The sequence below is a fragment of the Scomber scombrus genome, chromosome 1 (genome assembly GCF_963691925.1).
Source record: "Scomber scombrus chromosome 1, fScoSco1.1, whole genome shotgun sequence".
NCBI lineage: Eukaryota > Metazoa > Chordata > Actinopteri > Scombriformes > Scombridae > Scomber > Scomber scombrus.
The window spans coordinates 7,644,911-7,667,194 of NC_084970.1; the positions used below are offsets into that span (position 1 = coordinate 7,644,911).

General features: G+C 40.6%; 2 protein-coding genes across 5 annotated transcripts in view; one reads left to right on the forward strand and one right to left on the reverse strand.

Moving 5' to 3' along the window:
- The window catches only part of mctp2b (multiple C2 domains, transmembrane 2b), a 38,257-nt gene extending 29,870 nt beyond the window's left edge, over positions 1-8,387 (forward strand). For all 4 annotated transcript variants that reach the window (XM_062419901.1, XM_062419881.1, XM_062419886.1 and 1 more), the window contains 6 exons: positions 1,481-1,594; positions 3,100-3,141; positions 5,217-5,326; positions 5,620-5,729; positions 6,149-6,246; positions 7,260-8,387. In XM_062419901.1, the coding sequence (XP_062275885.1) occupies positions 1,481-1,594; positions 3,100-3,141; positions 5,217-5,326; positions 5,620-5,729; positions 6,149-6,246; positions 7,260-7,307 (522 nt within the window). In that variant the 3' untranslated portion in view covers positions 7,308-8,387. The remainder of the gene's footprint in view (positions 1-1,480; positions 1,595-3,099; positions 3,142-5,216; positions 5,327-5,619; positions 5,730-6,148; positions 6,247-7,259) is intronic.
- Positions 8,388-12,549: 4,162 nt separating this feature from the next.
- Positions 12,550-13,365, reverse strand: LOC134000997 (high choriolytic enzyme 1-like). Its single transcript, XM_062440565.1, has one exon. It carries the CDS (start codon positions 13,363-13,365, stop codon positions 12,550-12,552), a length of 816 nt encoding a protein of 271 aa, XP_062296549.1.
- Positions 13,366-22,284: the final 8,919 nt, after the last annotated feature.

Below are 22,284 nucleotides of genomic sequence, written 5' to 3' on the forward strand. Positions count from 1 at the left end.
CAGCTGTGTATCTTATTGTAACATGCTGCTACCCTGCTTTACTTTTACTGTCTTATAAAAAAGGTGATGAGACTTTCCGACTCATCAGAAGCTGGAAGTCCTGCATTTACTTAAGAGTTAATATGATCTGTTCATTAAGCGCACCGCTCACACTGGCCAGTATGTGTTTTTTTTAATAGACGTGTACCTCAGCCGGCGTTAAAACAATAAATGGTTTGGATGATGTCGTGATTTTTTTTCGTGCCCCCAGATTACCGGCGAGCCATGCGAACCCTTCCTCAAGCATTAGTGTGGAAATCCTGCTTGCATTCTAAAAATGTGCTACCCTCCAAGTTCAGTAGCTCTCCCAACATTAGGTAGCCTTTCAATTTCTAAAATAAAAAAAACAAAAAAAAAAGAGATCCTCTGATCTGGATTGTATTTCCAGACCCCCTTTTCTTTTTTTTCTTTTTTTTACTGCTGAAGACTGTGTAATGCCTTTTAAGCTGAAATGGGCTGCAATTATCACAATCTTTATGGGCTGTGTATACATTTCCACCTAAGCGTGACTTGGCTTTCCTCCTATCCCGGCTCTCCCGGTCACAAAGTCCTCACTAATAAAACATAACCCTTTCAGTGAGGAACTGGTTTCATCTCCTCTCCCAGGCCCTGTTTTGGCTTGTGATAACACAGACAAGAGCGTGCTTGGCTTTTTGCACATTAAAGCCGATGTGGTGGCGGTAGTGGTGGGTGGGTGGATGGGTGGGGTGCAAGGGGGAGGGGGGGGATCTGCCATCTTTTATGTCAGTTGGTGCCTCAGAGGAGAGTGATGTCCTTACCAGATGTTCACTTCTATTTTTATTAGAATATAAAAACCTGTAAACCCTTCCCCACGCCTTTTGGCCCACTGCCATTTTGGCCAGCAATGCCTCTCTGACAGGATTATTTTATAGCTCCATTTAGCCGTGCAATTGAGACATCACCAGCCATATTTCTTTATCCGCTTATCCTTTTTTTTTTACCTGAGCCGCGGCACAGGTGGAATGTGCATCTCAAGTGGCATTGTGGATAGTAATGACATATTCACGCTGGACACGCGGCTCCCCGTGGCTGCAGCCAAACACGCGGTCGTCTTTAATGTACACAAGATGAGAGAGCGAGGGCAATTAGACGTACGTGGTTAATGTCAATGCATATGCAGGGGGTGGAGGGGAAGAATCTGTCCAGCTGAGCGGAGGGCTCGCCCCGCACAGCACACGCACAATAACTGTGCATAAGAAGAGAGGCTTTGATAGTGGCGGGGTAGCCTTCATCAGCTTGACCAGTGCTTGCTTGCAGTGTGTAATCAATAGCCAATCGGATCAACCTTTAGCTAGCGGGGATTCAACTATTGAAAATGTCTTTGGATGTGACTTAATGAAGAGCAGCTTGTTTTATCTGCACAATCCCCCTTGTGTCTGACCCCACTGATCATGTGATCTCTGTGACCTTCTACCTGCAGGTGTTTGTTGTGACAGTGTGGTACTGGGAGTTTTACATGCTGCCCCTCTTCCTGGTCCTGCTCATCTCGTGGAACTACCTCCAGATCCGCTCCGGTCGGGTCAGTCAGGACGTGGTGAGTCCAGAGCAGCTTGACCTCGTTCTCCCTCGAGCCAAATGACCCGGCGGCCCCCAGTTCACACTCCAGCTTTTCTTTATTTTGTAGCAAATCAACTACATCAAGCACATTTTGTTCAATTAATAGCTGGTTTGTTTCCATAGCAACTAGCTGCACCCAGCTACATGATAAGAAAATAACACATAATATGTAAGCATAGACAAGTCACTGAATAGACTAATGCAACATATCATTATAGCCTAAGCTAATTTGCAGTGCTTGTCTCTTACTAACACTCCTTTCTTCTTTTTTTTTTTTTTCAATCCGCCCACAGTTATTGTCCTGAATCCTGCCTCTTCTTCACTGTAATTGGGCTGTTGCCCTCTTCTTGTGTGCGTTTTGCTTTTTTTCTTCCACTCTCAGTTACACTTAAAAAAAAAAAAAAAAAACACCATTAAGGGTGTTGTATCTTGTCTGTACCCAGTGTGGAGTAGCAGCTGTATTTACAGAATACAGTAAAGGTAGTCCACATGGCTGAAACCCACAGACTGAAATGTGGGTTATAGCAAATTATATACACAGAGAAATGTTCATACAAGAATGTACTTCAGTGTGATTTTGATGTGAAATGAATGAAATAAGTGATAAGGCATTATTATAGTATTTGCAGTTTGTTTAAAATGATGAATACAGATGTAATTTATCACATTATGTGACACTAATATCATTTACATGCATGTCAGATAATTGGAGACAAACCCTTAAGCTAAGGTGTGAAGATTTATACAATTAAAGTGTCTATAATCAATATTTTTGGATCACAGTGGATCACATGACTACTTTTATGTGAAACCTAAATTACAGAGAATTATCACCCAGCTCTTAAAGTTTCTGCCTTTTAGTGTCTTTTAGCTCATTGTTTTGGCACTTGCACCACTTTCTTCAGTTTTTTCAGCTGCAGCAAAAAAAAAGCTCTAATCAACACATCAGAAAGTTAGCAACTAGTTGGTAGAACATTTAGCAGCTAAAGAGAATGTACTTGCATTCAGCATTTGGTCAGAAAAATGACTGAGTGCTAATGTTGATTCACAACCTCCAAATACATTTATAGTATCAATCATATCAACTTTATAAGTTATTATTATTAGAAGTGTTTGTTTACATCTTGTTTTAGTTCAGGTTTAATTTTAAAAATTACAATTCATTGTGTTACATACATACAGCCACAACAGGACACAGCAAAACAGATTTATAAGACATCAAAATCATCCTTCGTTGTATGCTGCTGTAGAAGTGTGAGTTGTCTCACCTCCAGTTGTAGAGAAAGTCAATATATCCCATCACTGTCAGTCAGTTGTCCTGCAGCACTAAATGTTCCACAGGCCTGACCTCAGGGTCACTGCTGAATCCTGCACTGTGTCAGACGGCGGCTCAATGAGCAGATTGGAGTTAATGCAGAGTACCAGTGTCACAATGAGACAAAGTTTACTATGTAAATAATGCATTCAAATTCTCTTTTTCAGGACAATATGGATTTTGGAGAGGAAGACGAGGATGACGAGAAGGTATTTACCTGTGCCAGCTGTTTATCTTTGCAATCCTTTGTTTGACTCAGTATTTGCATTTCTATATGCAGCTGAATAGAAGATAAATGTTTATTTTAACATGTTGACAAAGGTATCTGTGTGGCTCTACAGTGTTAATTCAGTATTAAATCTTCTGATGTATTTTGATTCCTGCCAGCCACTTGTTGTAGTTTTTGTAAACTTGTGGTTACCAAAAGACATTTCGGCCCAATGAAGACTTCACCAACCCGTTTCCACATGTCACAACACATTCATATGCTAATAAGGGGGCGGGAAAAAAAGGTTCTGCCGCATTTGGGAAAGTCCCTGAGCTTAACACGCCATATAATACCATCAATATAGAACTAATGACAGCACTTAGACATGCTTTTTGAAAGTTCTTGTTCAAAGTGTTACAATGCTTTTAGGCAATGGAATATTTCTTCAGACTGACAGCAGTTTATTGTAGAGGGTTTGAATGGCCTCCGTCGGCCTGATGTAAAGCGCCTCTCATACTGGTTCCTAGTGAGAACACGACCCCAGAAAAGCTGAAGCGGTTTAGCGCAGTAAGTGGGTTTGATGGGTACTTGACTGATGTGGAACTAAATTGTCTTACATGTGTTTTTTGAGACTGATAGTTATTGTGCATCTGGAATATCACAGGTCCAAGCCCCTCTGCAGCCCTTTTCCCAGGCTCTCCCCCAAAGTCTGGATGACATTTAGCCAGCAATCATTCAGTATTTCTGAGCAGAAGCAAACATATATCACCGAGATCACACAGTGACGAAGACCATGGCTTTGGCCAGTAAACAGTCTCCCAACAAGCACCGTTGCAATCCCGCTTTCACCACAGAGCCCAGCTCCTCTGCTTAGCCCCATAACCCTCCTTCATTCTCCCTGTGTTTGATGTGGACATGAGGCTGTGTCTCTGTCTGAAGTCTGGCTCTCACCGCGAAGATCTTTAGAGTCTCTGCTTTCCTCTGTTTACTTTAAAGAGCCGTCTTTCCCTCCTGGGATCTGGACAAGCCTGAGAACGGTATCTCAACTCTTTCATAATGTGAAGTCCAGCCCTATTCTGAAGAGCCTTCACTTAAAAAAAAAAGAAAAAAAAGATATTTTCAAACTTGCTCTTAAAAGTATCTGTCTTTACATTCACATTTTGCAGACACTCTCATCTAGAGCAGCAGTGAATGAGTTTGTTTCAGTCTTTTGGTTCCTTGCTCAGAGACACTTGGAGAGGCATTGTTAGGAAGTGTTGCAGAGATCAAACCTGTGGCCTTGAAAATGTCTCTAATCAGATAATAAGTGTAAAAGCTTAGTTATTTTATATCTATTTTATATACTGACAAATAACTTCCATGCTTTTGAAATATTTGAATTTATTTTAGGGTACAAACCAAACTAAATTCAATTAAGTTATTAAATATATATTATATATACATTTATTATAATCAATATGTATGTTTGTATGTGTGTGTATATATATGTGTGGTAGTGTGTATGTATATATGTATACATACACACACACACACACATATATGTATATATATATATATATACATATATATGTATTTATTATGTATACACCAAACTACTCTTATAAATATTAATAATAATACATATTATAAACAAACTTTTTTTATTCACACTTTACTCTTGAAATAGTTTTTTCTTTAACCAGAAACTCTTTAGAGATTTACACTCTATTTTTATGAGCAATAGCTGACCAAAATGTTCACAGTAAAATATGACCTGAAAGGCAAAAGCAAAACAACATTGTATCATTTAAAACAATTTGATAACTTAAATGTAATGTGCAGTGTTACAAACATCAGAATGTTTGTACTTCTATTAAACCTACACCTCTTTTTAATAATACTTTACTCAATATTGTTTGGTAGTAATAGTACTTAAACATATATATATCATTTAATTTAACAAGCTGCAAACTCTCACTCAGTATTATAGCAACAATAACAGTTCAATAATACAATTTCATACCTGACCTTTCTGTCGAAGACCGTATGAATACCTTTTGTCTGCCAACAGTTGTTTCTATGTGTTGTTTTCTGTAGGAGTCGGAGAGGAGAGGGCTGATGGAGAAAATCCACATGGTGCAAGAAACCATCATCACCCTTCAAAACCTGCTGGATGAGATCGCCTGCTTTGGGGAGAGGATTAAAAAGTAAGAAAGAAAGATGCTCTCTCATTTACAGCTCGCACTGTTGAATATTTCCTTTTTATTTCATGTGGAGGAACCTCAAATGTTTCTGATTGCAGTGTGAAATTGGTAGTAATTATGAAATCCACTACATACTGAATATTTTAACATATCATTTTAATTATCCTGTTCTGTAATTAGTTCTTTGTTTAGATTTCATTAGGACTTGTAAAAGCAATATATTTTTCTTAATAATCAATTAATGGAAAAAAAATTGAAGTGTGCACTTACTGACGTGTGTTATTTTAATTTGTCAGCACTTTTAACTGGTCTGTGCCGTTCCTGTCTGGCCTGGCTTTCCTGGTCTTTGTCATAGCAACAATCCTCACATACTACATACCAACACGCTACATAGTTTTAATATGGGGTAAGTTGATCAGCACGGTGTTTATGTGTCTATTTGCCTCCATTTTATTATAGCCGACTTTGCATCTTTCTATTTTCCATTTACAAGGAGACTCACAAGGTCACAGGTATATTTTCTCCCAATATTGTGCGGCTCCTTAAAGTTCTTTACTATTAGCAGCTCATAACAATATTCATGCATTCATTGAAGTGTGTTCCATCGTTAAACGCCTTTCCCGGAGAATTTTGGTCGAAATGCTCGACTTTAAAACGTTGTGGCTCTCCCAAGTCTAAAAAGTGAAAGTAAAACATGGAGAAGTCGGGAGCAATAATTCTTGGACAGCAGGAGTCTCTTGTGCAGGTATTTGTTTGTGTGGAAACAAAGAGAGCAGCCACAAGAGACTAGTGTTAATGATATGTTGGTGTGAATTTCTGTTTTAGGCATCAATAAATTCACCAAGAAATTACGGAACCCGTACAGCATTGACAACAATGAAGTGCTTGATTTCCTGACGAGGGTGCCTTCAGATGTGCAGAAGGTAAGCCCCGCTGGATCAGCCGGCCAGGAAGCCCGAAATCCCAGAGCCGGCTAGCTTTGCATTTTACTAAAACAACTCCCAGGCATTCTTCACTGTTGTCTGTATAATTAGCTTCATCTGTATAATTATGTAGCCCCGTATAATTTCTGTTGTGTTTTGGTCATGATACATCCCCGGTGGAGGTCTGCTGTTTCGTTTTTTGGCTGTTCCCAGGCTGAGACAGGAGACACTGCTGTTGTTGTCTCCTTTTATGAACCCAGCCACCTCCACATGAGCAAAATATTAGTCACCACACTGCATCTACTCCAACTCACCTCAACCCGAAAGAAAGAGACGAATTTATTAAGTGTTTCGGGCTTTCTAGGCTAATTAATATGACTGAAATGTTAAAAATAATCATTTCAATGCGAAAAATCATCAGTTAACCTATAGAAGTTTTCATGAGAGTTGCAGGATTTTGTGTGGATGGTTGAAAATAATATTCAGCGACTTCAAAAATGCTTCATGCCCATAAATCAGGCACTTTTTTTTAAATGTCTTGTAAGTACAAACTATTCACAAGAAATCTATAGACTTCTCTCCTCTTTCTTTTCTCCTCCTCCATCTGCTCTCTGTGCTGACCTCTCTTCTTCCTTTATTTCCACTCTCCTCTGTCTTCTCTCTTTTTTACCCCTGTCCCCTCTCCTCCTCGCCCTCTCTGTCTCTGTCCTTCTCTCTCTCTAAGCTGTTTGACCCCATTTGCCCCCTCCCACTCCCCTTCCCCTTCTCCGATGCCCTTGGGCCTCTGTCTTCGGCAACAGCGTCTCTCTTTCCAGTTTCTCTGCTGACTATTTCTTTTTTCTGTCTTACCAACAACTATAGTCGTCCTGCACAGTAGTCATAATACTTCATCCTGCACTGCCTCAGTTATAATATCAGCTGATGAAAAGTAATCAAATAAAAGCACCACAAGATGAAGGGAATAAACATATTTTTGGTGCTTGGTGAATAAAGCGACTCTTTTTTTTCTGCAGGTTCAGCACAGTGAGATGAGAGGCAGCAAGAAGAAGAAGATCTCGTAGGGACCAGAGAGGGAGGACAGTACAGAAATGGGAACCCGATGCTGCTGTTTGTGCGCTTTCAACCCGAGAGCTGTTTCCAGATGACGTGGACACTGCTTGGAAGACTGCAGAGTCTCACTTTTTGTCGGTAGTGGGGCGCGCGGTAGGTGTGAATCTTAATCCACTGTGGTGATACGCAGCTCGGCCCCGCTCTTATCCACCTGCACCTAAAGACTTTCCAACCAAAGAGGTCCACACTGAGGATCATGCAGTTACTTTACCACATTTTGTAACATGTTTTTAATGATGTGTCTACGTTTATGCATTTCTGGACCAATTTGTAATAATATTTCTAATGTTCATATGTGTTTTGTTGTATGTACAGTTTATTCTCTCAGATTATACATTTAAAAGCTGCTTATTTTATACCCCAGACCCCAAGTTGTTTCCTGCTGAAAGTGTTTTACAATTGAAAGCAGCAGTTTATATTTTGTTGAATGTACATGTCCAGAATGTAACATTTGTGTGCATACTTTAACATAATTAACAATGGTGATTTTGAAGACTTTTATCCTAACCTTAACTATCTTCCATTGGAGGGAAATAACACAACAATTATGGGTGTCTGATAAAATGAGGAGTCATCATGAAGTGTTTCCTTAAAAAAAAAAAAACATGTTTTCAGATGAATGTCTTTTATGGTTTTAATGATTTTCAGGTAACAACTACTTTTCCATAATGCACATAAAGTGTGTTTTGGATCGAGTCTTTCATATAAACAGCAAAATTCCAAAGTGAGTTGCAAATATTATGCATCATATTCAAGTTTTCAAGAGCTATGTGCATATAATACTGACTTATTTTAATTTGTCATGAAAATATGGATTTACTTTTATATGTAAAGATGAGTGCCTGTATTTAATCTTAGATGTTCATTCATCCCACATAGAAGATGCAGTTTCCTTTATGTTGTATTTTATCTTTTGCTTGTGAGTGGGATGGGGCCAGATCTGTACACACTGAACTTTATTTATTAATGACAATCACTGATGAAGACTTTCTGTCTCTCACTTGTAATGGCAATAAATGCACACAATCTCACAGTGTAGCATCTTTTATCTGCCTCTCTGTCTCAGCTCTGTGCTGCGTCTCTTTGAATTCCCCTGCACGGTGCACTCATCCTCTCCGTGCTCCCGTGCTGCAGTATTGTGGGCGTCTAACAGCGCAGTTTTCCAAGCCCCTCTCTTCATTAGGCTTTCATGAAGCGAGGCGAGGCTGCATGAGACCTCGCCGGCACCCAGGCTCTCCGCTGTGTTGATGGCCCTTGGGCGTCGCCACGAGCAGCAGGACCTCGGCGACCTCCCCTCAGCTGCTGTGACGAGACGCCTGCAGCCAGCATCCTATCAAGCGCAGCAGCCAGACAAACCTCCTGTACCGGGCTGCACACTGCTCAGGAGCGAGAGGAGGATTTTAAAACCAGCCACGAGCACAAGCAACAACAACCGCACCAATTTAGGGATTGGAGAATTGGAATAGTTAAGATGTTGGCGTTCAGAGTAATACCCTGGGATTTATGGCTTTTAAGTCAGAGCGCGTGGGCTCACAGTCAGCAGACTCTTAAATGAGAAATGAGTGAAATTAGAGGAAAGCTGCTCTCATGAAATACAATAAGAATCCCCTAATTTTATGTCAAATGTTATATATGAAAAATTAAATGATTGAACTTAATAGATATTTAAGATGTTCGCATTCTGAGCATATGATAACCCTACAATAAATGTCTATTAACTCTATTAATATTGGATCTTTGAGAATTATATGAAATAATGCCTCCTTTAGAGAATAAACTGAAAATCCTTGAACTGCTGTATATAATGTACACATTATATCCTACACCATATAAAACCATTTGATGATTTGTCCAATTGTCTGAAGGACAGACGGTGTGGAGAATGTGGCAGATGATGACCTGTGTACCTCTTCATCTAGTTATAATATTGACTTAGGTATTCAATATTAATAACCCGCTGTCAAGGACACTGGAAGGACATCTCAATTTGACACTTATAGGCTTAGCATGAATATGTATAGGCAGCTAGACGCGTCAGAATTACCAAGTAAAATCACGGTTCACACGCGGGGACTAATGTGATGTGGCACATGCATTTTGATGAGCCACAAATACAGCGGCTGATCGGTCTCAAAAGACTTGTTAGAACTCAGTATTGGACCTGAGAACAACGAGCTGTGCCTCAGTGTGTGTGTGTGTGTGCGCGCGCGCGTGCGTGCAGAGAGAGGCACTGCATATGAAGCTCTGTAGAGGGTGTGTATGTATGCTCATTATTATCTATTAACAGTCTTTATTAACTCATTAATAACTACATTGTACGTGTGTGGAAATGGGATGGTGAGGTCTAAAAGGCGACTTAATGTTTCACTGGTTCCCAACATAACAGCATGAAGCTGATTCCACACTGACTGCGAGTTCAACTGGCTGGTTTCAAAGACGGCTCAATTTGTCTCTATTTCTGTGACTCTTCTTCCTGTATTTTCTTTCTATTTTTGATGCTCATTATCCTGGAAAATTAAGTGTACAAAAGATAGCACAAAAGCACAAAAATAGCTAATGTTGACACTGTTGGCTGATTGGTTCCCATCAAAACACTTCGGATGATGTCATTATCATCCAGTGCAATGTGTTCAGATATTCATTTGGTTGCAGATCACATCCGTTCAGTCTTCCCGCCATGTCTTTCTGTTTCCAATCATCAATCATCATAAAATGTGTATATATATATATTGTATATTTTCTAGCTATCACAAAATTGTTCTCGTAATGAGAACCATTGTCAGTTCCTGTTGACCTCGTACTGTCAAACTGCTTATAAAATAAAGCAAAAAGTCCAAGATAAGGTCAGGTTTTGGGGAGAAACACTTACTTGTTCTCTTGTTGAGAGTTAGGCTAAGATTGATACCACTCTGATGTCTGTATGCTAAATGCAACTAGCAGCTAGTTAGCTTAGCTTATCACCTGCCTCTAAATATATGCCTACCAGCAGCACTAACTCACTAATTAGCTTGCTATATTACATTTCAAGTGTAAAAAGTATTGTTGTCAGTGTGAAGTGACCAAGCCAAGCAATAAGAGGAGATTCTGGGAAGTCCAGTGCTCCCTGCCAAGAACAGAGCGTGCTATCTTCTAGTTTAAAGACCAGTCTATAGAGCTGTCATTACAGTCCTAAAGCACCAGCTTATCTACAGGCAACCATTTTGCCATAATAAGTGTCAATTTTTGAAAATGTTTCATTTCCTACAGTTCATTTATCTTCATTCAGTATTCAACCATATTCATTAGTATTATCTAGGCTCAGTAATGAGCTTGATTTTGACCATGTGGACACCCCACAACTCCCAACAGAGCTAACAATCCTTCAGGGAGTCTGGGTCCAGGTAAATCACAGACCCTGTGTACTGGCTTTGCCGCTGCCCAGAGGCTGTGGGGCCACCATGTTGTCCCGGAGCAGGCCTACATCAAAGCCCTTGATCCAGAAGAGCCCGAGGCGACGAACAGCCAAGAGCTCTAATTGACAGAGGAGATGCAAAATGATTTCATGAGAAAGACAGACACACTGATATTAAGGTGGCCTTTTGTTGGTGGTTTGCTTTACTACATTTCTTGTTTCAGACTTCTCGATCAGTAAATCCCGAATATCTATATATTCACTTAAAATCACACAGGATTTGGTGTAAATATATAAAACGTTCAGGGCGATACACAGTACATACTTCCATACGTACTGAATAGCTTTACAGGACAGCAGAGCGCTTCCATACATAAAAAGGGAACAATCACTGCAATATTTTAGTTTGTTGCCATATTTAAATCTTTTGTAGTGTTCATATTTGTCTATAGCTTTCACTCTTTGCAACTTGCAAGCTCCATTGATCCTCGAGATGTGTGCGATGTTATTCAATTACAACAAACCACTTGAAAACGTACGCCTGTCCTGAGTTGTGAAAATAAACATACACAAAAGCTAAATTCCTGATCATGGCATCAAGATTTAAAGGATAAGGATGGCATAAAATTAGATCTTCGTTACTCTCATCAAATCCTGTGAAAAAACCAAAACCAACGATGCATTAATCTCAATACTTGCAGACTGTGGCACAAAGCCCTTTCAGTCCTACTGAAGGTTTAAATCTTTAACCGTGGGTCACAAGTATAAAGTCTTATTTTCTCAGACTCAGAAAAACAGGTAAGATCTGTAGTTTGTTGTAAATGTTCCTCAAACAGAAGTAAAAAGTGCATTTGTCAGGAACAATATTTAGCTGTGGATTAGTCCATATTTGGTGCGCTAATGGGTATTTCCAGCAGAAGAAGGGTGTGTGTGGGATAAAGTCAAAATAAATGACTGCGTGTGTTCATGGTAATGAAGGAACATGTTGTGTTATTTGTAGTTTTTGGACAACAATGAAGGTCTACGGCACATAGGAATAAGATATATCAGGCTTTGGATGTACAGACAATACGTGCTTGTAGGATCAAATCTTTGTTGGTTTTGGTCTTTTTGTGGACTTTGTTGACATCAAGAAAATAAAGATTATCACCAGACTTAAACCTGCAGTGCAGAACTTTTAAAAATCAATGAACATCCGTTATATTCAATCCCTTACAAGACAAGTTCACACAATACTGATTAAGCCTATCACCGCCAGATAAATCTTCCCATTAGCCCTCTGCTACCTTGGATGGCAATGAAATGGTGGCTCTTCTAGACTTTCCAAAATGTTACTGGACAAAATGGATAGTGATAGTGATAGGGGGGGGGGGGTTGTGTGAGGCTCAAAACAATTTAATTTATCCACTGAGTAGGCTAATGCGGACCCTATAATGTTAGCAGGTGTTGACAGTGTTTTTGTACTTACTCACACGGCCAGAAGGGGGAGACAAAAGTCCAACACTCCTGCTTTAAAGTTTAGAGAAATAACCTGGTCGCATTTGTTTGTGTATGTGTGAGCTGAATTACATAAGTAATGTAAGTTCTATAACCAAAAATATATAAAATAGCCACAGAAACAAAAAATATTTTGCTTTACTTTTATTAAAGTTCTGAGTCAAATTACACATCACAGGTTTCACAGATTCATTGATTTAATCCTAGATTTTACAATATAACTGAAACTTGCATTTGGCACTGAGCTCATCTATTTCCTAAATAATATCTTTGGCTGTGAAGGGGTCAGCAGGTCAGCAGTGTTGTTAGCATCTGTAGAGCAGGTTGATCCTTTTGACGTCCCAGCCTGACATGCCTCGCCTCTGACCGATCTGGGCTCTGGGGTTGGGGAAGGGGGTGATGGTGTCCCTGCCGTTGATGGAGAAGGCTGTTCTTCCATAGTGCATGATGGAGGAGTAGTCGTAAGGAGTGTTCAGGTTGTTGGTGTTCTGCTTGTGGAAGTTGTAGGCCATCGCTCGGTCCATGTTCTGCCAGTTGATCCTGACGTAGCCATCACGGTCGCTCCTGGTCTGCTCGTGCTGGAAGCCCAGAGCGTGGTTAATCTCGTGCTGGATGATGCCGTGGTAGAGGCAGCCCTGCTTGTTGATAGAGAGCACCTGCCTGCCTCCTGATCTGCCCAGAGCCGAGAAGCATCCGCCTCTGCTCTCGATGCTGAGAAAGTCGCGCTGGTTGCTACGGCGGACGAAGCGGATGCAGGTACTTCTGTGGAAGCCACTCATGGCTCTCTCAATCTTCTGCCTCTCCCAGTTGGCGAACTGACCGCTGATAGTGAAGGGGACCACCACCTGGCCATTAGAGGCCTTCCTCCACAGGCAGCTCTGGGACCTGCATCGTATGGCGTTTCTGGTGTTGGGGGGCAGCAGGTCTCCTTCCAGCAGGATCTCATTGGTGGCATTGTTGGAAATCAGAATTCTGGTGCCGATGTCAACAGTGTCATCATTCACCTCGTCTTCGATGTCTTCCTCCTGGAGAGGACCTTCTCCACTGATTTCCTCCTGGATAGGATCTGCCTGAGAGAGGCCAAGCAGCAGCAGCAGCAGCAGGCTGACAGAGGGATTCATCTTCAACGTGGGTCTGGTGTCTGTGGAGCTTCTGTGGAGATCTGCTGTGGAGAGACTCCTTGAAGATTGATGTCTGACTCAGGTCAGTCCAGGGTCTTTATACTCTCCTCCACAGGTGTGTCTGAAGAGGATTATGGGTTGGGGTCTACAATGTTAGGCCTAAACAAACCTCTGAAGGGAGGACTCCACAGACAAACCTACTTTTTAAACATAAGATCTAATCCCTTCAAGTTTCCTTACCCCACATTGTCCTCTTCGTGTGTTAGCCACACTAAGACCTGCTGGTTTTATTTTGTCCTTGTATTACAAGTGTCTTTTACACAACCTTTATCAAAGTATACATGTTAAAATTAAATTTGTGTGACCCACATACTGTTTCTTCACTTTCTGATGACCTGTGTAATTGAAATCCCCCGTGCGCTTTTTATGACAAGCTGTTAAAGTTGTAGCAAAAGCTGCGTGTCCCTCTGTGGGGATGATAGACGGCCTATTGAAACTCTTGCATATGTAGAGGATGGTAATAGGTTCCTATGGGACATGTTGCTGTGGCCGTGCCCAAGACGGCTCCATAGTCAAAAAAAAAAAAAAAAGAATATTAAATTGCATGAAACAGTCCAACCCATTGTACAAAACCATCATGGCTGCCCCTCCATCAGGGACACTCAGAGGGTATGCCAGTTTACTGATTCATGCCGGCTTATTTATTATGTGTTTTGACTGAATTCATTGTCTGTCAGTTTGATGCATCTGAGTTAACTTTACTTTAGTACTTTAGTGTTTCCTCTAATTTTCTACTTTCCCTTATGTTTTTTCATTTAAAAATTAATTAAAAAAGTGGTTTTCATTTCAGTTCAGATTTCAGCCCTTGAAAACCTCTTCATTCAATGATATATAGTTGTTTATTGTTATTTAACTATGTACCCAGGATGAAATACGTCTTCTTGTCTTGTGAAAATATGGACTCTAATTTGTTCAATTTAATTAACACACATAAACCTACTACACCTCCCTTGAATCCTGGCCTCATATAAAGTGTAAAGATGAATTGTGAAAAGAATGTGTGTTTTCTCTCAAATGCGCCCCCCCCCTCCTCCCTCAATCTCATCAGCCACCGTGATTAAGGTTTGGCATTGGGGATTGTGCTGTCTCTTTGGAGAGATATTTCAGCTGCATTTCTGACACTCTGAAAGGAGAGGAAGATAAAGGAGGCGTTGGGGAAAAAACTCCTTCCCGTTGTGTGAGTCCTAGAGAGGGCCTTGAACCCTGCCATTCACGCCTTTCTCTCCATCAGCTGAGTCTAATTGCCAGAGAGGACAGGAGACCCCAGGCCCGATCGTTCCTTATCCTCTTTAGCGCTTTCAGACGAGTGAAAGGCGAGCTTCTGCTTTTGATCTTTTCTCTGATTCGCTTTTTCTTCTCTGTCATCCCTACCATCCTCTCCTCAGGAGTGACACCAGCTCCTTTCACTGCCTGCCCCCGTCTCCATCTGCCCAAAATAATGACCAAGGCCCAGGCATTATTAAACAGAGGTGGAGAAGGGAGGTCAGCACTGGGAGAGGGAGAGGGAGGTCTGGATGGGGACTCCAAACTTGTCTAAGGAGGGGTGCCCCTATTCCAAATCTACTCCGTAGCCTCTCTGTGTTCCCCTAGATTCATCCCTTACAGTTTTCATGGCCTTAGCCTGGAGAAAGCCCATTCTTTAACAGACCACGGTAGTGAAGGCTCGTCCATTCCCAGAGGCGCTTCTACAATAAGACTCCAGGCTGGTTGAGACAATGGGGCCTGTGTGATCTCTCAGCCAGACTCAGGATGAGACGATGCCTTGCTTGCCAGTCCCATGGGAGGGTAGACCCAGTGGTCATTGTTGACAGCTAATGGACAGCATCTTTCCACTGGCAGGCCCCCCTGCAGACTGTGTCATTTTAGGTTTCTTAATAACAACACTCAGGCCGGACCGACGGAGGAATTCTATCAAGAACAGCAGTTTGTTTGCAGATGAAAATCATTCCCCTCACAAATCTCAAAAGCTAACACTGGGGGGTGATTGGATGAATGCAGTCAGTGAGCAAAGGCAGCATTCAGCGAGGGGAAATTCAATATAACTTATAAAAAAAGAGAAACTGGTCATATGTGAACAAAGACCAGAATTAAAATCACTTCATTCAGCAGGAACAATGAAATTATAGGCATTTGTTTTTCTGGAATCCGAGCAGAGACATTCGGACAACTAATAATAGTGCCGAACATGCTGACGCACAAGGTGCAGGACAATGCAAGAAGTCTAGAAGAAAAGACTACACGTATCACTCCACAATGACACTTTCAGCACATGCAGCATTTGTAAAGGCTGTATGTGCTTTAGCCTGAGTCAGATTAGTGTTCGAGATATAGGAACAGCTGGTCTCTAGTTTCCCGGAAAGGATGAAGAACATGCAATCCCAGTCTGTTCACTTTTTACAATTATATACATATTTTATGTCCATGTCATGCTGGGGGTTTTTCCAACTTATTTGCTCAAGTACGCTTTTAGTGCTATTAAAGGCACTGTGAGAGATACCAATGCATGCATACTGGTTGGAAAGTGTTGTTGTCCTTCGTTGGCTGGTTTCAGTCAGTTTCATCATTAACACTGAGGGGCTGCAAACCGAAAAGGACACATAACAAGTCTGAAGGACAAATATGTGGCATCGTTTCCAATGTATGTGGCCAAAATCCCAATAAAACAGAAAACATAGCCAGACTCCACCTGTTTCTTTAGATTTACTGCTTTAAGCATGAGTTGTAATGTTGAAAGATAACAACCATTAATGTTTGTACTTACTCAGCAATTGTATGAATTTATTTTCAGAAATAAAAGTAACTGCTAAAATCTTCACATTTAATGCCTACATACTGTAAATATTAATAATATTAATGTTAGAATACATTTTTCTCATAGATGAAAGTGGATAAAAAACCTCTCTGAAAAGGTAAAATGGAAATTCATTCTCTGAATATTTTTCTGTAATCACTGATCATATCTCAATACATCAGTCGCATCATATCTCAAAGTTGTTTAATTCTAATTAAATGTGTCTATGTTTTCCAGTAAAACACTCAGGCACAAATATATTTTTGTTGACCTGTCATTAATTTATTTTTTATTGCACAACTGACAGTAAAAACAAATAAAAAATGGATGAAACCCACCAGAGCTACATGGCAGATAATATTTTGGTGATCTAACACACTGGGATGCCTTGGAAATATCTCCTGGAAATGTCTCTGGGTTGAGAAATGGAGACTATAAGAGCAGTCTTATCTAAATTACTGTGAAGTCCTGCGGCACTAAAGTGTTTATTTCATATCCTAGCTGGACAGATTAAAAAAACGTAGTCGTATTTTTCTTCCTCTATTTTCTGTGTTTTTGTTTCCTCACTTCATTTTTATTTTCGTGTGCGAGATGCTCAGGCCAGAGTGTGATGGATCCCGGAGTGCGGGAGGAGCAGGGGAGATGGAGGGAGGGAGGAAAAGGGCAGAGTGTTAGGTCAGGCTGATAGAGATGTCAGCAGTGCTTCAGTAATCTTGTGACGCCCAAGAGAGCTGCGGCAACAAAAAAAAAGAAAAGAAAAAAGAAAAAAAAAGGAGGGAGCAGGACGGCTGAAAGACCAGCGGCTTGGTGACAGCAGAAGCAGAGACCACCCCAACAACAGCAGCAGGGGGATGCTGGGAGGGGAGGGAGGCCTGGGATGGGATTGGGGGAGGAGGAGGGTGGTATGGGGTGTGTGAGGAGTGAAGCCGGGGGGGAGTGCTGATCTTCAGTTACACATTATAGCTGATAGTTAACCCTCCTCCTCTTAGCAGTGTGTTAGAAAGAGAGAGAGAGTGAAAGTGGTGAGCCAGTTATCAACGCAGTGGAGGATTTAAGCCATGTCTACCTCATTTAACATCTCCAACATGCTGGAGGTATTTACTGCAGTGCAAAATGTACCTAATGAGAAACACACACTCATTCCACTGGAAGCCTTAAAAATAAGAAAAATGCTGCATTTTAGACTTGTTACACACCTTTTTTTCTGTCTGTGTGACTTCTGATTTGCTTAATATATATTATTTATATATGGGATTTAATTATATTTCATACTGTGAATAGTATTTATAAAGCATTCCTCTACACATGCTGATACACACTGTATGTCATAAACATTTAACCTGGCCATAAAAACAATGCCATGTCGTGTATTTGGCTGTAAAAGTGGAGTTTTTTGGAGTCGGGTGTACTGTTTAATGGGTGACCCACTAATGAAATGTGATTCAGTTGGTAGATGGATATCTGCAGTGAAATATCTCTCCCCGCCCGCAGCCCAGACGTCGCCTTCTGCTTGCCCCTGCTGTAAAGTGTGATTTGCGGTGTTTGGCCTTTTGTCTGGGACAATTATGTTCACCATTAACAAGCTTTCCTCTGTTATTGTTCATATCAATTAGAAGAGGACAGTAATTTGAGCTGATGGTGGAGACGGTGCTGAGAGATGTAGTGGTGATGTTGTGTGGAGGGTATGGGTGGAGATTAATGCCACAAAGAAGGAGAGCTGGTTCTTGTCTTTCTTTTTGCTTTTTGCTTTTTTTGTTCATCTTTTTTGTGGCAGCTTGTGGATTGCAGTAATGTTCCTCTGTATTTTCTTGCTCTTCTAGTCCAAGTTCAGACATGCAGTGTAAAACAAATGAAGCCTGACACCAACAACAAGTCAAAGTGTTGACCGGCAAAGAAGTTCCACCTGGCTCACCTTTAGCCACAAAGCAGTGTAGTGTCATCTTCAGGGCTGGAGCTGTGGGCCCCGATAAGACCCCTGTACTGTACATCGGGGTTCTTTGCTGGAATACTACCGCTCCTCAGGTTGGTCATGTGTTTATTTTACAATTACATACCAACTGAAAAAATAAAAATCTTAAAATTACATTTTGACACAATACCCCTCTACTTGAGAGGGACTCAAGATAAAGAATTCAGGCACCACTTAAAGCCCTTCCCATTTCCATTCATATTGTACTCTGGTGGTGTGTACTATCAAACAAATTAGCAATCAACTCATCACAAACTAACTAGGCGTACCAGGGCCTTTTGGAGTCTCCATGTCATGGATGTGGCTCTATTTGCCTGGTTGGTAATCCAGCTTTAATTTAATGGCACTGGCCAATCAAGTATGTACAACACATATTTCTTCTTGATAACTTTTTACCATGAATGAGATCATTTTAATTCCTATTGATCTTAGGTGGAAGATTAAATTATAATCAGCAAGAGTTGCAAAATCCTTCTAGTGTTATAAACCACTGTGCAAGGTTTTAATGTCTGATAACCCTTCAAACTAATAGATATATCACTCAAACTGGATTTATTCGTGGACTATGGCATTAATAACACTTCATACATGGGCAACATTCCAGTGCTGAAACCTGCTTCTGCCTCCTCCTCTGCCCTCTCTGTCCTCTTTGTCTGAGCCGCAGAGATGGCTGCAGGATGCCCATCAGTGGCACGGCTCAGATAATGACTTATTGATAGCAGAGGATGCTGGGTGCCCCGTGTATATTAGAGTGACGCCAGCTGGTCGCAGTACCGCCGGCTCACCACTCAGAGCACTGCTAATGCAATTACCTGTAGATGGCCCATGCAGAGAGGTCGGTCTGCTATTATTCTGCATCTCTGTGTATACATCTTAATCATGTCATGAAGTGGTTGGGTTGGTCTAGCCAAGCATCAATGCAGCCAGTAATTGTTTGTATTTTTTCAGAGGCATCAATTATTTAAATGATGGGGGGGGGAAAGCAAAGTGCATCTTATCTTATCTTATAAACTCATAGTATCACTTATATTATACTGTTTTGTGGATATACTGTGTGACGTTTTGGCCAGTGCTTCCTCAGTGTGTAGCCAATCAAAATTCAAAAACCTGCTTATTTCATCTCACACAGACTCTAGCCAGACAAGATGTTATTATTTGTCAGTTTGATAGATTCATTTATTTTATTATTATTTATTAAGAATTAGAATTTAATTAAAGCCTACAAAGCAAATATCACATCTATATAGTTTTATATGTATATGTGTACAGATATGGCTTCCAAACACATTCTTTCCAATGTTTTCTTTCACAATGATAAAAATAACAAAAGCACACGTGGGCACATTGACACTGAGCAGGAGAGTTTCCAGATGTTACCCAGTTGACGTCCTTGTACACTGGGATGAATAACATTTCTAACTTGGCCAAAGACATAATTCTGGTGCATAGAGGGATTTTGGGAAGGGGGAGAGAGGTTGCCAGATTCCCAGCGCGTCCACATATGACAGTCCTTCTCTCAGGGTTGGCCGACGCAGCGACATTGTGTGCCTGTCATAGCTGCCCTTCAACAGCAGATGAAGCTGTCAGCAGGACGATGACTTTATTCTGACAGCCGCTCCACCCTCTCTCTTCAGAGCGTTGCAAATAAATATGTTGGGTTTCAAAACTGCCAAGGCAGACGTTGGACAGTGGGTCACGGGGCCAAACACAGAGCAAAAGCATTCCCTTCCCCTCGTAACCTGTTCTCAATGAGCCTGGTCACCTCACCAGGGCACCCATTCACTGTGAGCCATCCAAAGGGCCCCAGGGCCCCAGATCTCACACACTGCCTGCCGGGGGAGTTCTGTGAGCCTCTCTCACCCTCTGACAGCCATCACTCTCTCCCCCCTATCTCTCTCCCTTTTTTCTCAGTGTGTCTGTGTGCTTGCCACATTGGAGAGCCAAAAATATCCTCAGCAGAAAGAAACGGCCAGTACACCAAACAGTTCAAACCATTTTCTGACAGAATGCGATAAAATGACTTCTCCCCGTTGACTCAGTGTGAAAAGGAATATTTATTTATGAAGTTTCTGTTGATGATGAATCTGAAAATTTCATTATTAGATGAAAACATGCAGGTACCAGAAAAGCACCGGTTTGTGTTCTGCTGTTTGAATCGAGCTGACAGACCATCTGCAGTGTGATCTCTTCTGGATCTTCCTTCTCCTCACACCTCCTCTTGTTTTTTTCAGCTCACTTCATCTTCTCTAACTGAGCATCGTTCCAAAAGCATCTCTTTTTAACCCTTTAGTAACGAGTTTCACACATATAACAGTTATTAAAATACATTCATTTAAGTAATGATGGCAACATTTTCATTTAATCTTAAATCAAGCAACATGTTTGCTAATCTGTAGCTGTTGTTTACAGTCATGGAGTAAATATGTGTACATTTTATGACAGCTTTTCATTTTGCTCTTCTAGTTCATGTGTGGCATCAGAGTTAGATTTATGTTCATTTATCCCCAAAAGTTACGTCTAACGCAGTGCTGCAGTTTTGCAGTGCTTTCTTTCTTTCTTTCTTTCTTTCTTTCTTCTGTTTTCACTTCAACATATACTTACCAAGAAATCTTATAATCTTATAATAATTATATTTTTTAAAATAAAAACATAAAGAGTTTAGATAATCTAACATTTAAGATGCGTGACCATGTGACCAAAGACTCAACATCAACAAGTAGTAGTTCAGACGCTGTAGATACATTTTCAATACTCCACTATTCAATGAGCTTTGACCCCTCTATAGTCCTGTATGTGTGGTCCATTAGGCTGGTGGTCCTGTATATCCTGTGCAGTGTGTCAGTGTGTTAGTATGTTAGTGTCAAGTTAAGTTAAAAGGATAAACATAGTGCTGAAGCGTGCTCAAACCAACCCACATTCCACTGTTTCATTTCAAAGCACACAATTTTCAACCCAAACATATTGTAATCTGTTATTTAAGCATGCTGTTTCCTCTGAGGAAGAACGAGGTATGTCAGGCTATGATACACAGCACGATAACTTCCATATATGGCTGAGAGCCAACATCTCAGTACATCTGAAGATCTGAGATTTTGTCTGCCTGAACTTTTTCTAACCCCAAAAGTATTTCACAGATGGTGTCGGATATCATAATATAAAGAGCAGTGAACAGAATGTGAGCTAATACCTATAATCAATAAGCTAATATTCAGCAGTACAACAAAATACATCAATGTTTACTGTAAAAATGAACTGTGAACAGTGTAACCTATATCTCACATCATGTGTTATGTCATAGGTCAGGAAGCCAGAACTGGACTGAAAGAGGTTAATTGTGTACTCTATGCAATATTACATGTTTTCCTTTCATTTCTGGTGTGTTACAAATGTTAAATAGAACAAATAATTGTGGCTGTCGGATGAAAACAAATCCCGGATCCCATTAATTTAAACACAGTACATTTCACTTACTCTGTTATTATATAACAGATTACAGCCTCCTATTACATAACAATTCTAAATAGGGAGAATCTCCCTGTATGCAGCCAAATGCAAAACAGATTAGATTAAGATTAATTTCCTCTTTTTGTGTGACACCATGGACTTTTTTGGGACAATATAATGAATATATTGTTTTTACACTGTTGAAGGGATTTCTGAAACAATTGTATGTATGTATTATTTCTTACAGATTTAAATCCAGATTAATTGATCAAAACTAGGCTATTTACAAAAAGACATATTTGTAGACAGACAAATGGTAATCTTGACCTCTGTGGCTTTTCAAAAGTTAAAAAGTGAAGATTTTCATATATCATTTTTGATCATATACACATGTTGGTGCTGTTGTTATCGTGACTTTGACTGCAGTCTGCTTCAGTTAGATGTTTCTATCAGCTGATGTGATTGTGTTGCGTTAGGTTAAAATTTAAGCAGTCCCTGTTTTTTGGTACATTGTGTTTTATTACTTACTGCTCTAAATTGAACAAGTTTTGGCTTGCTGCTAGCGCCCCCATGCACCCAGAGCCCCACCCCCACCCCACACCTCAACATTATAAACATACAGTCCTTAAAAATGAGGGATGGAAAAAAATCCCTT

Bases quoted from the DNA above. Each gene is read 5' to 3' on its own strand.
- LOC134000997 (XM_062440565.1), bottom strand. From the start codon at position 13,365: ATGAATCCCTCTGTCAGCCTGCTGCTGCTGCTGCTGCTTGGCCTCTCT.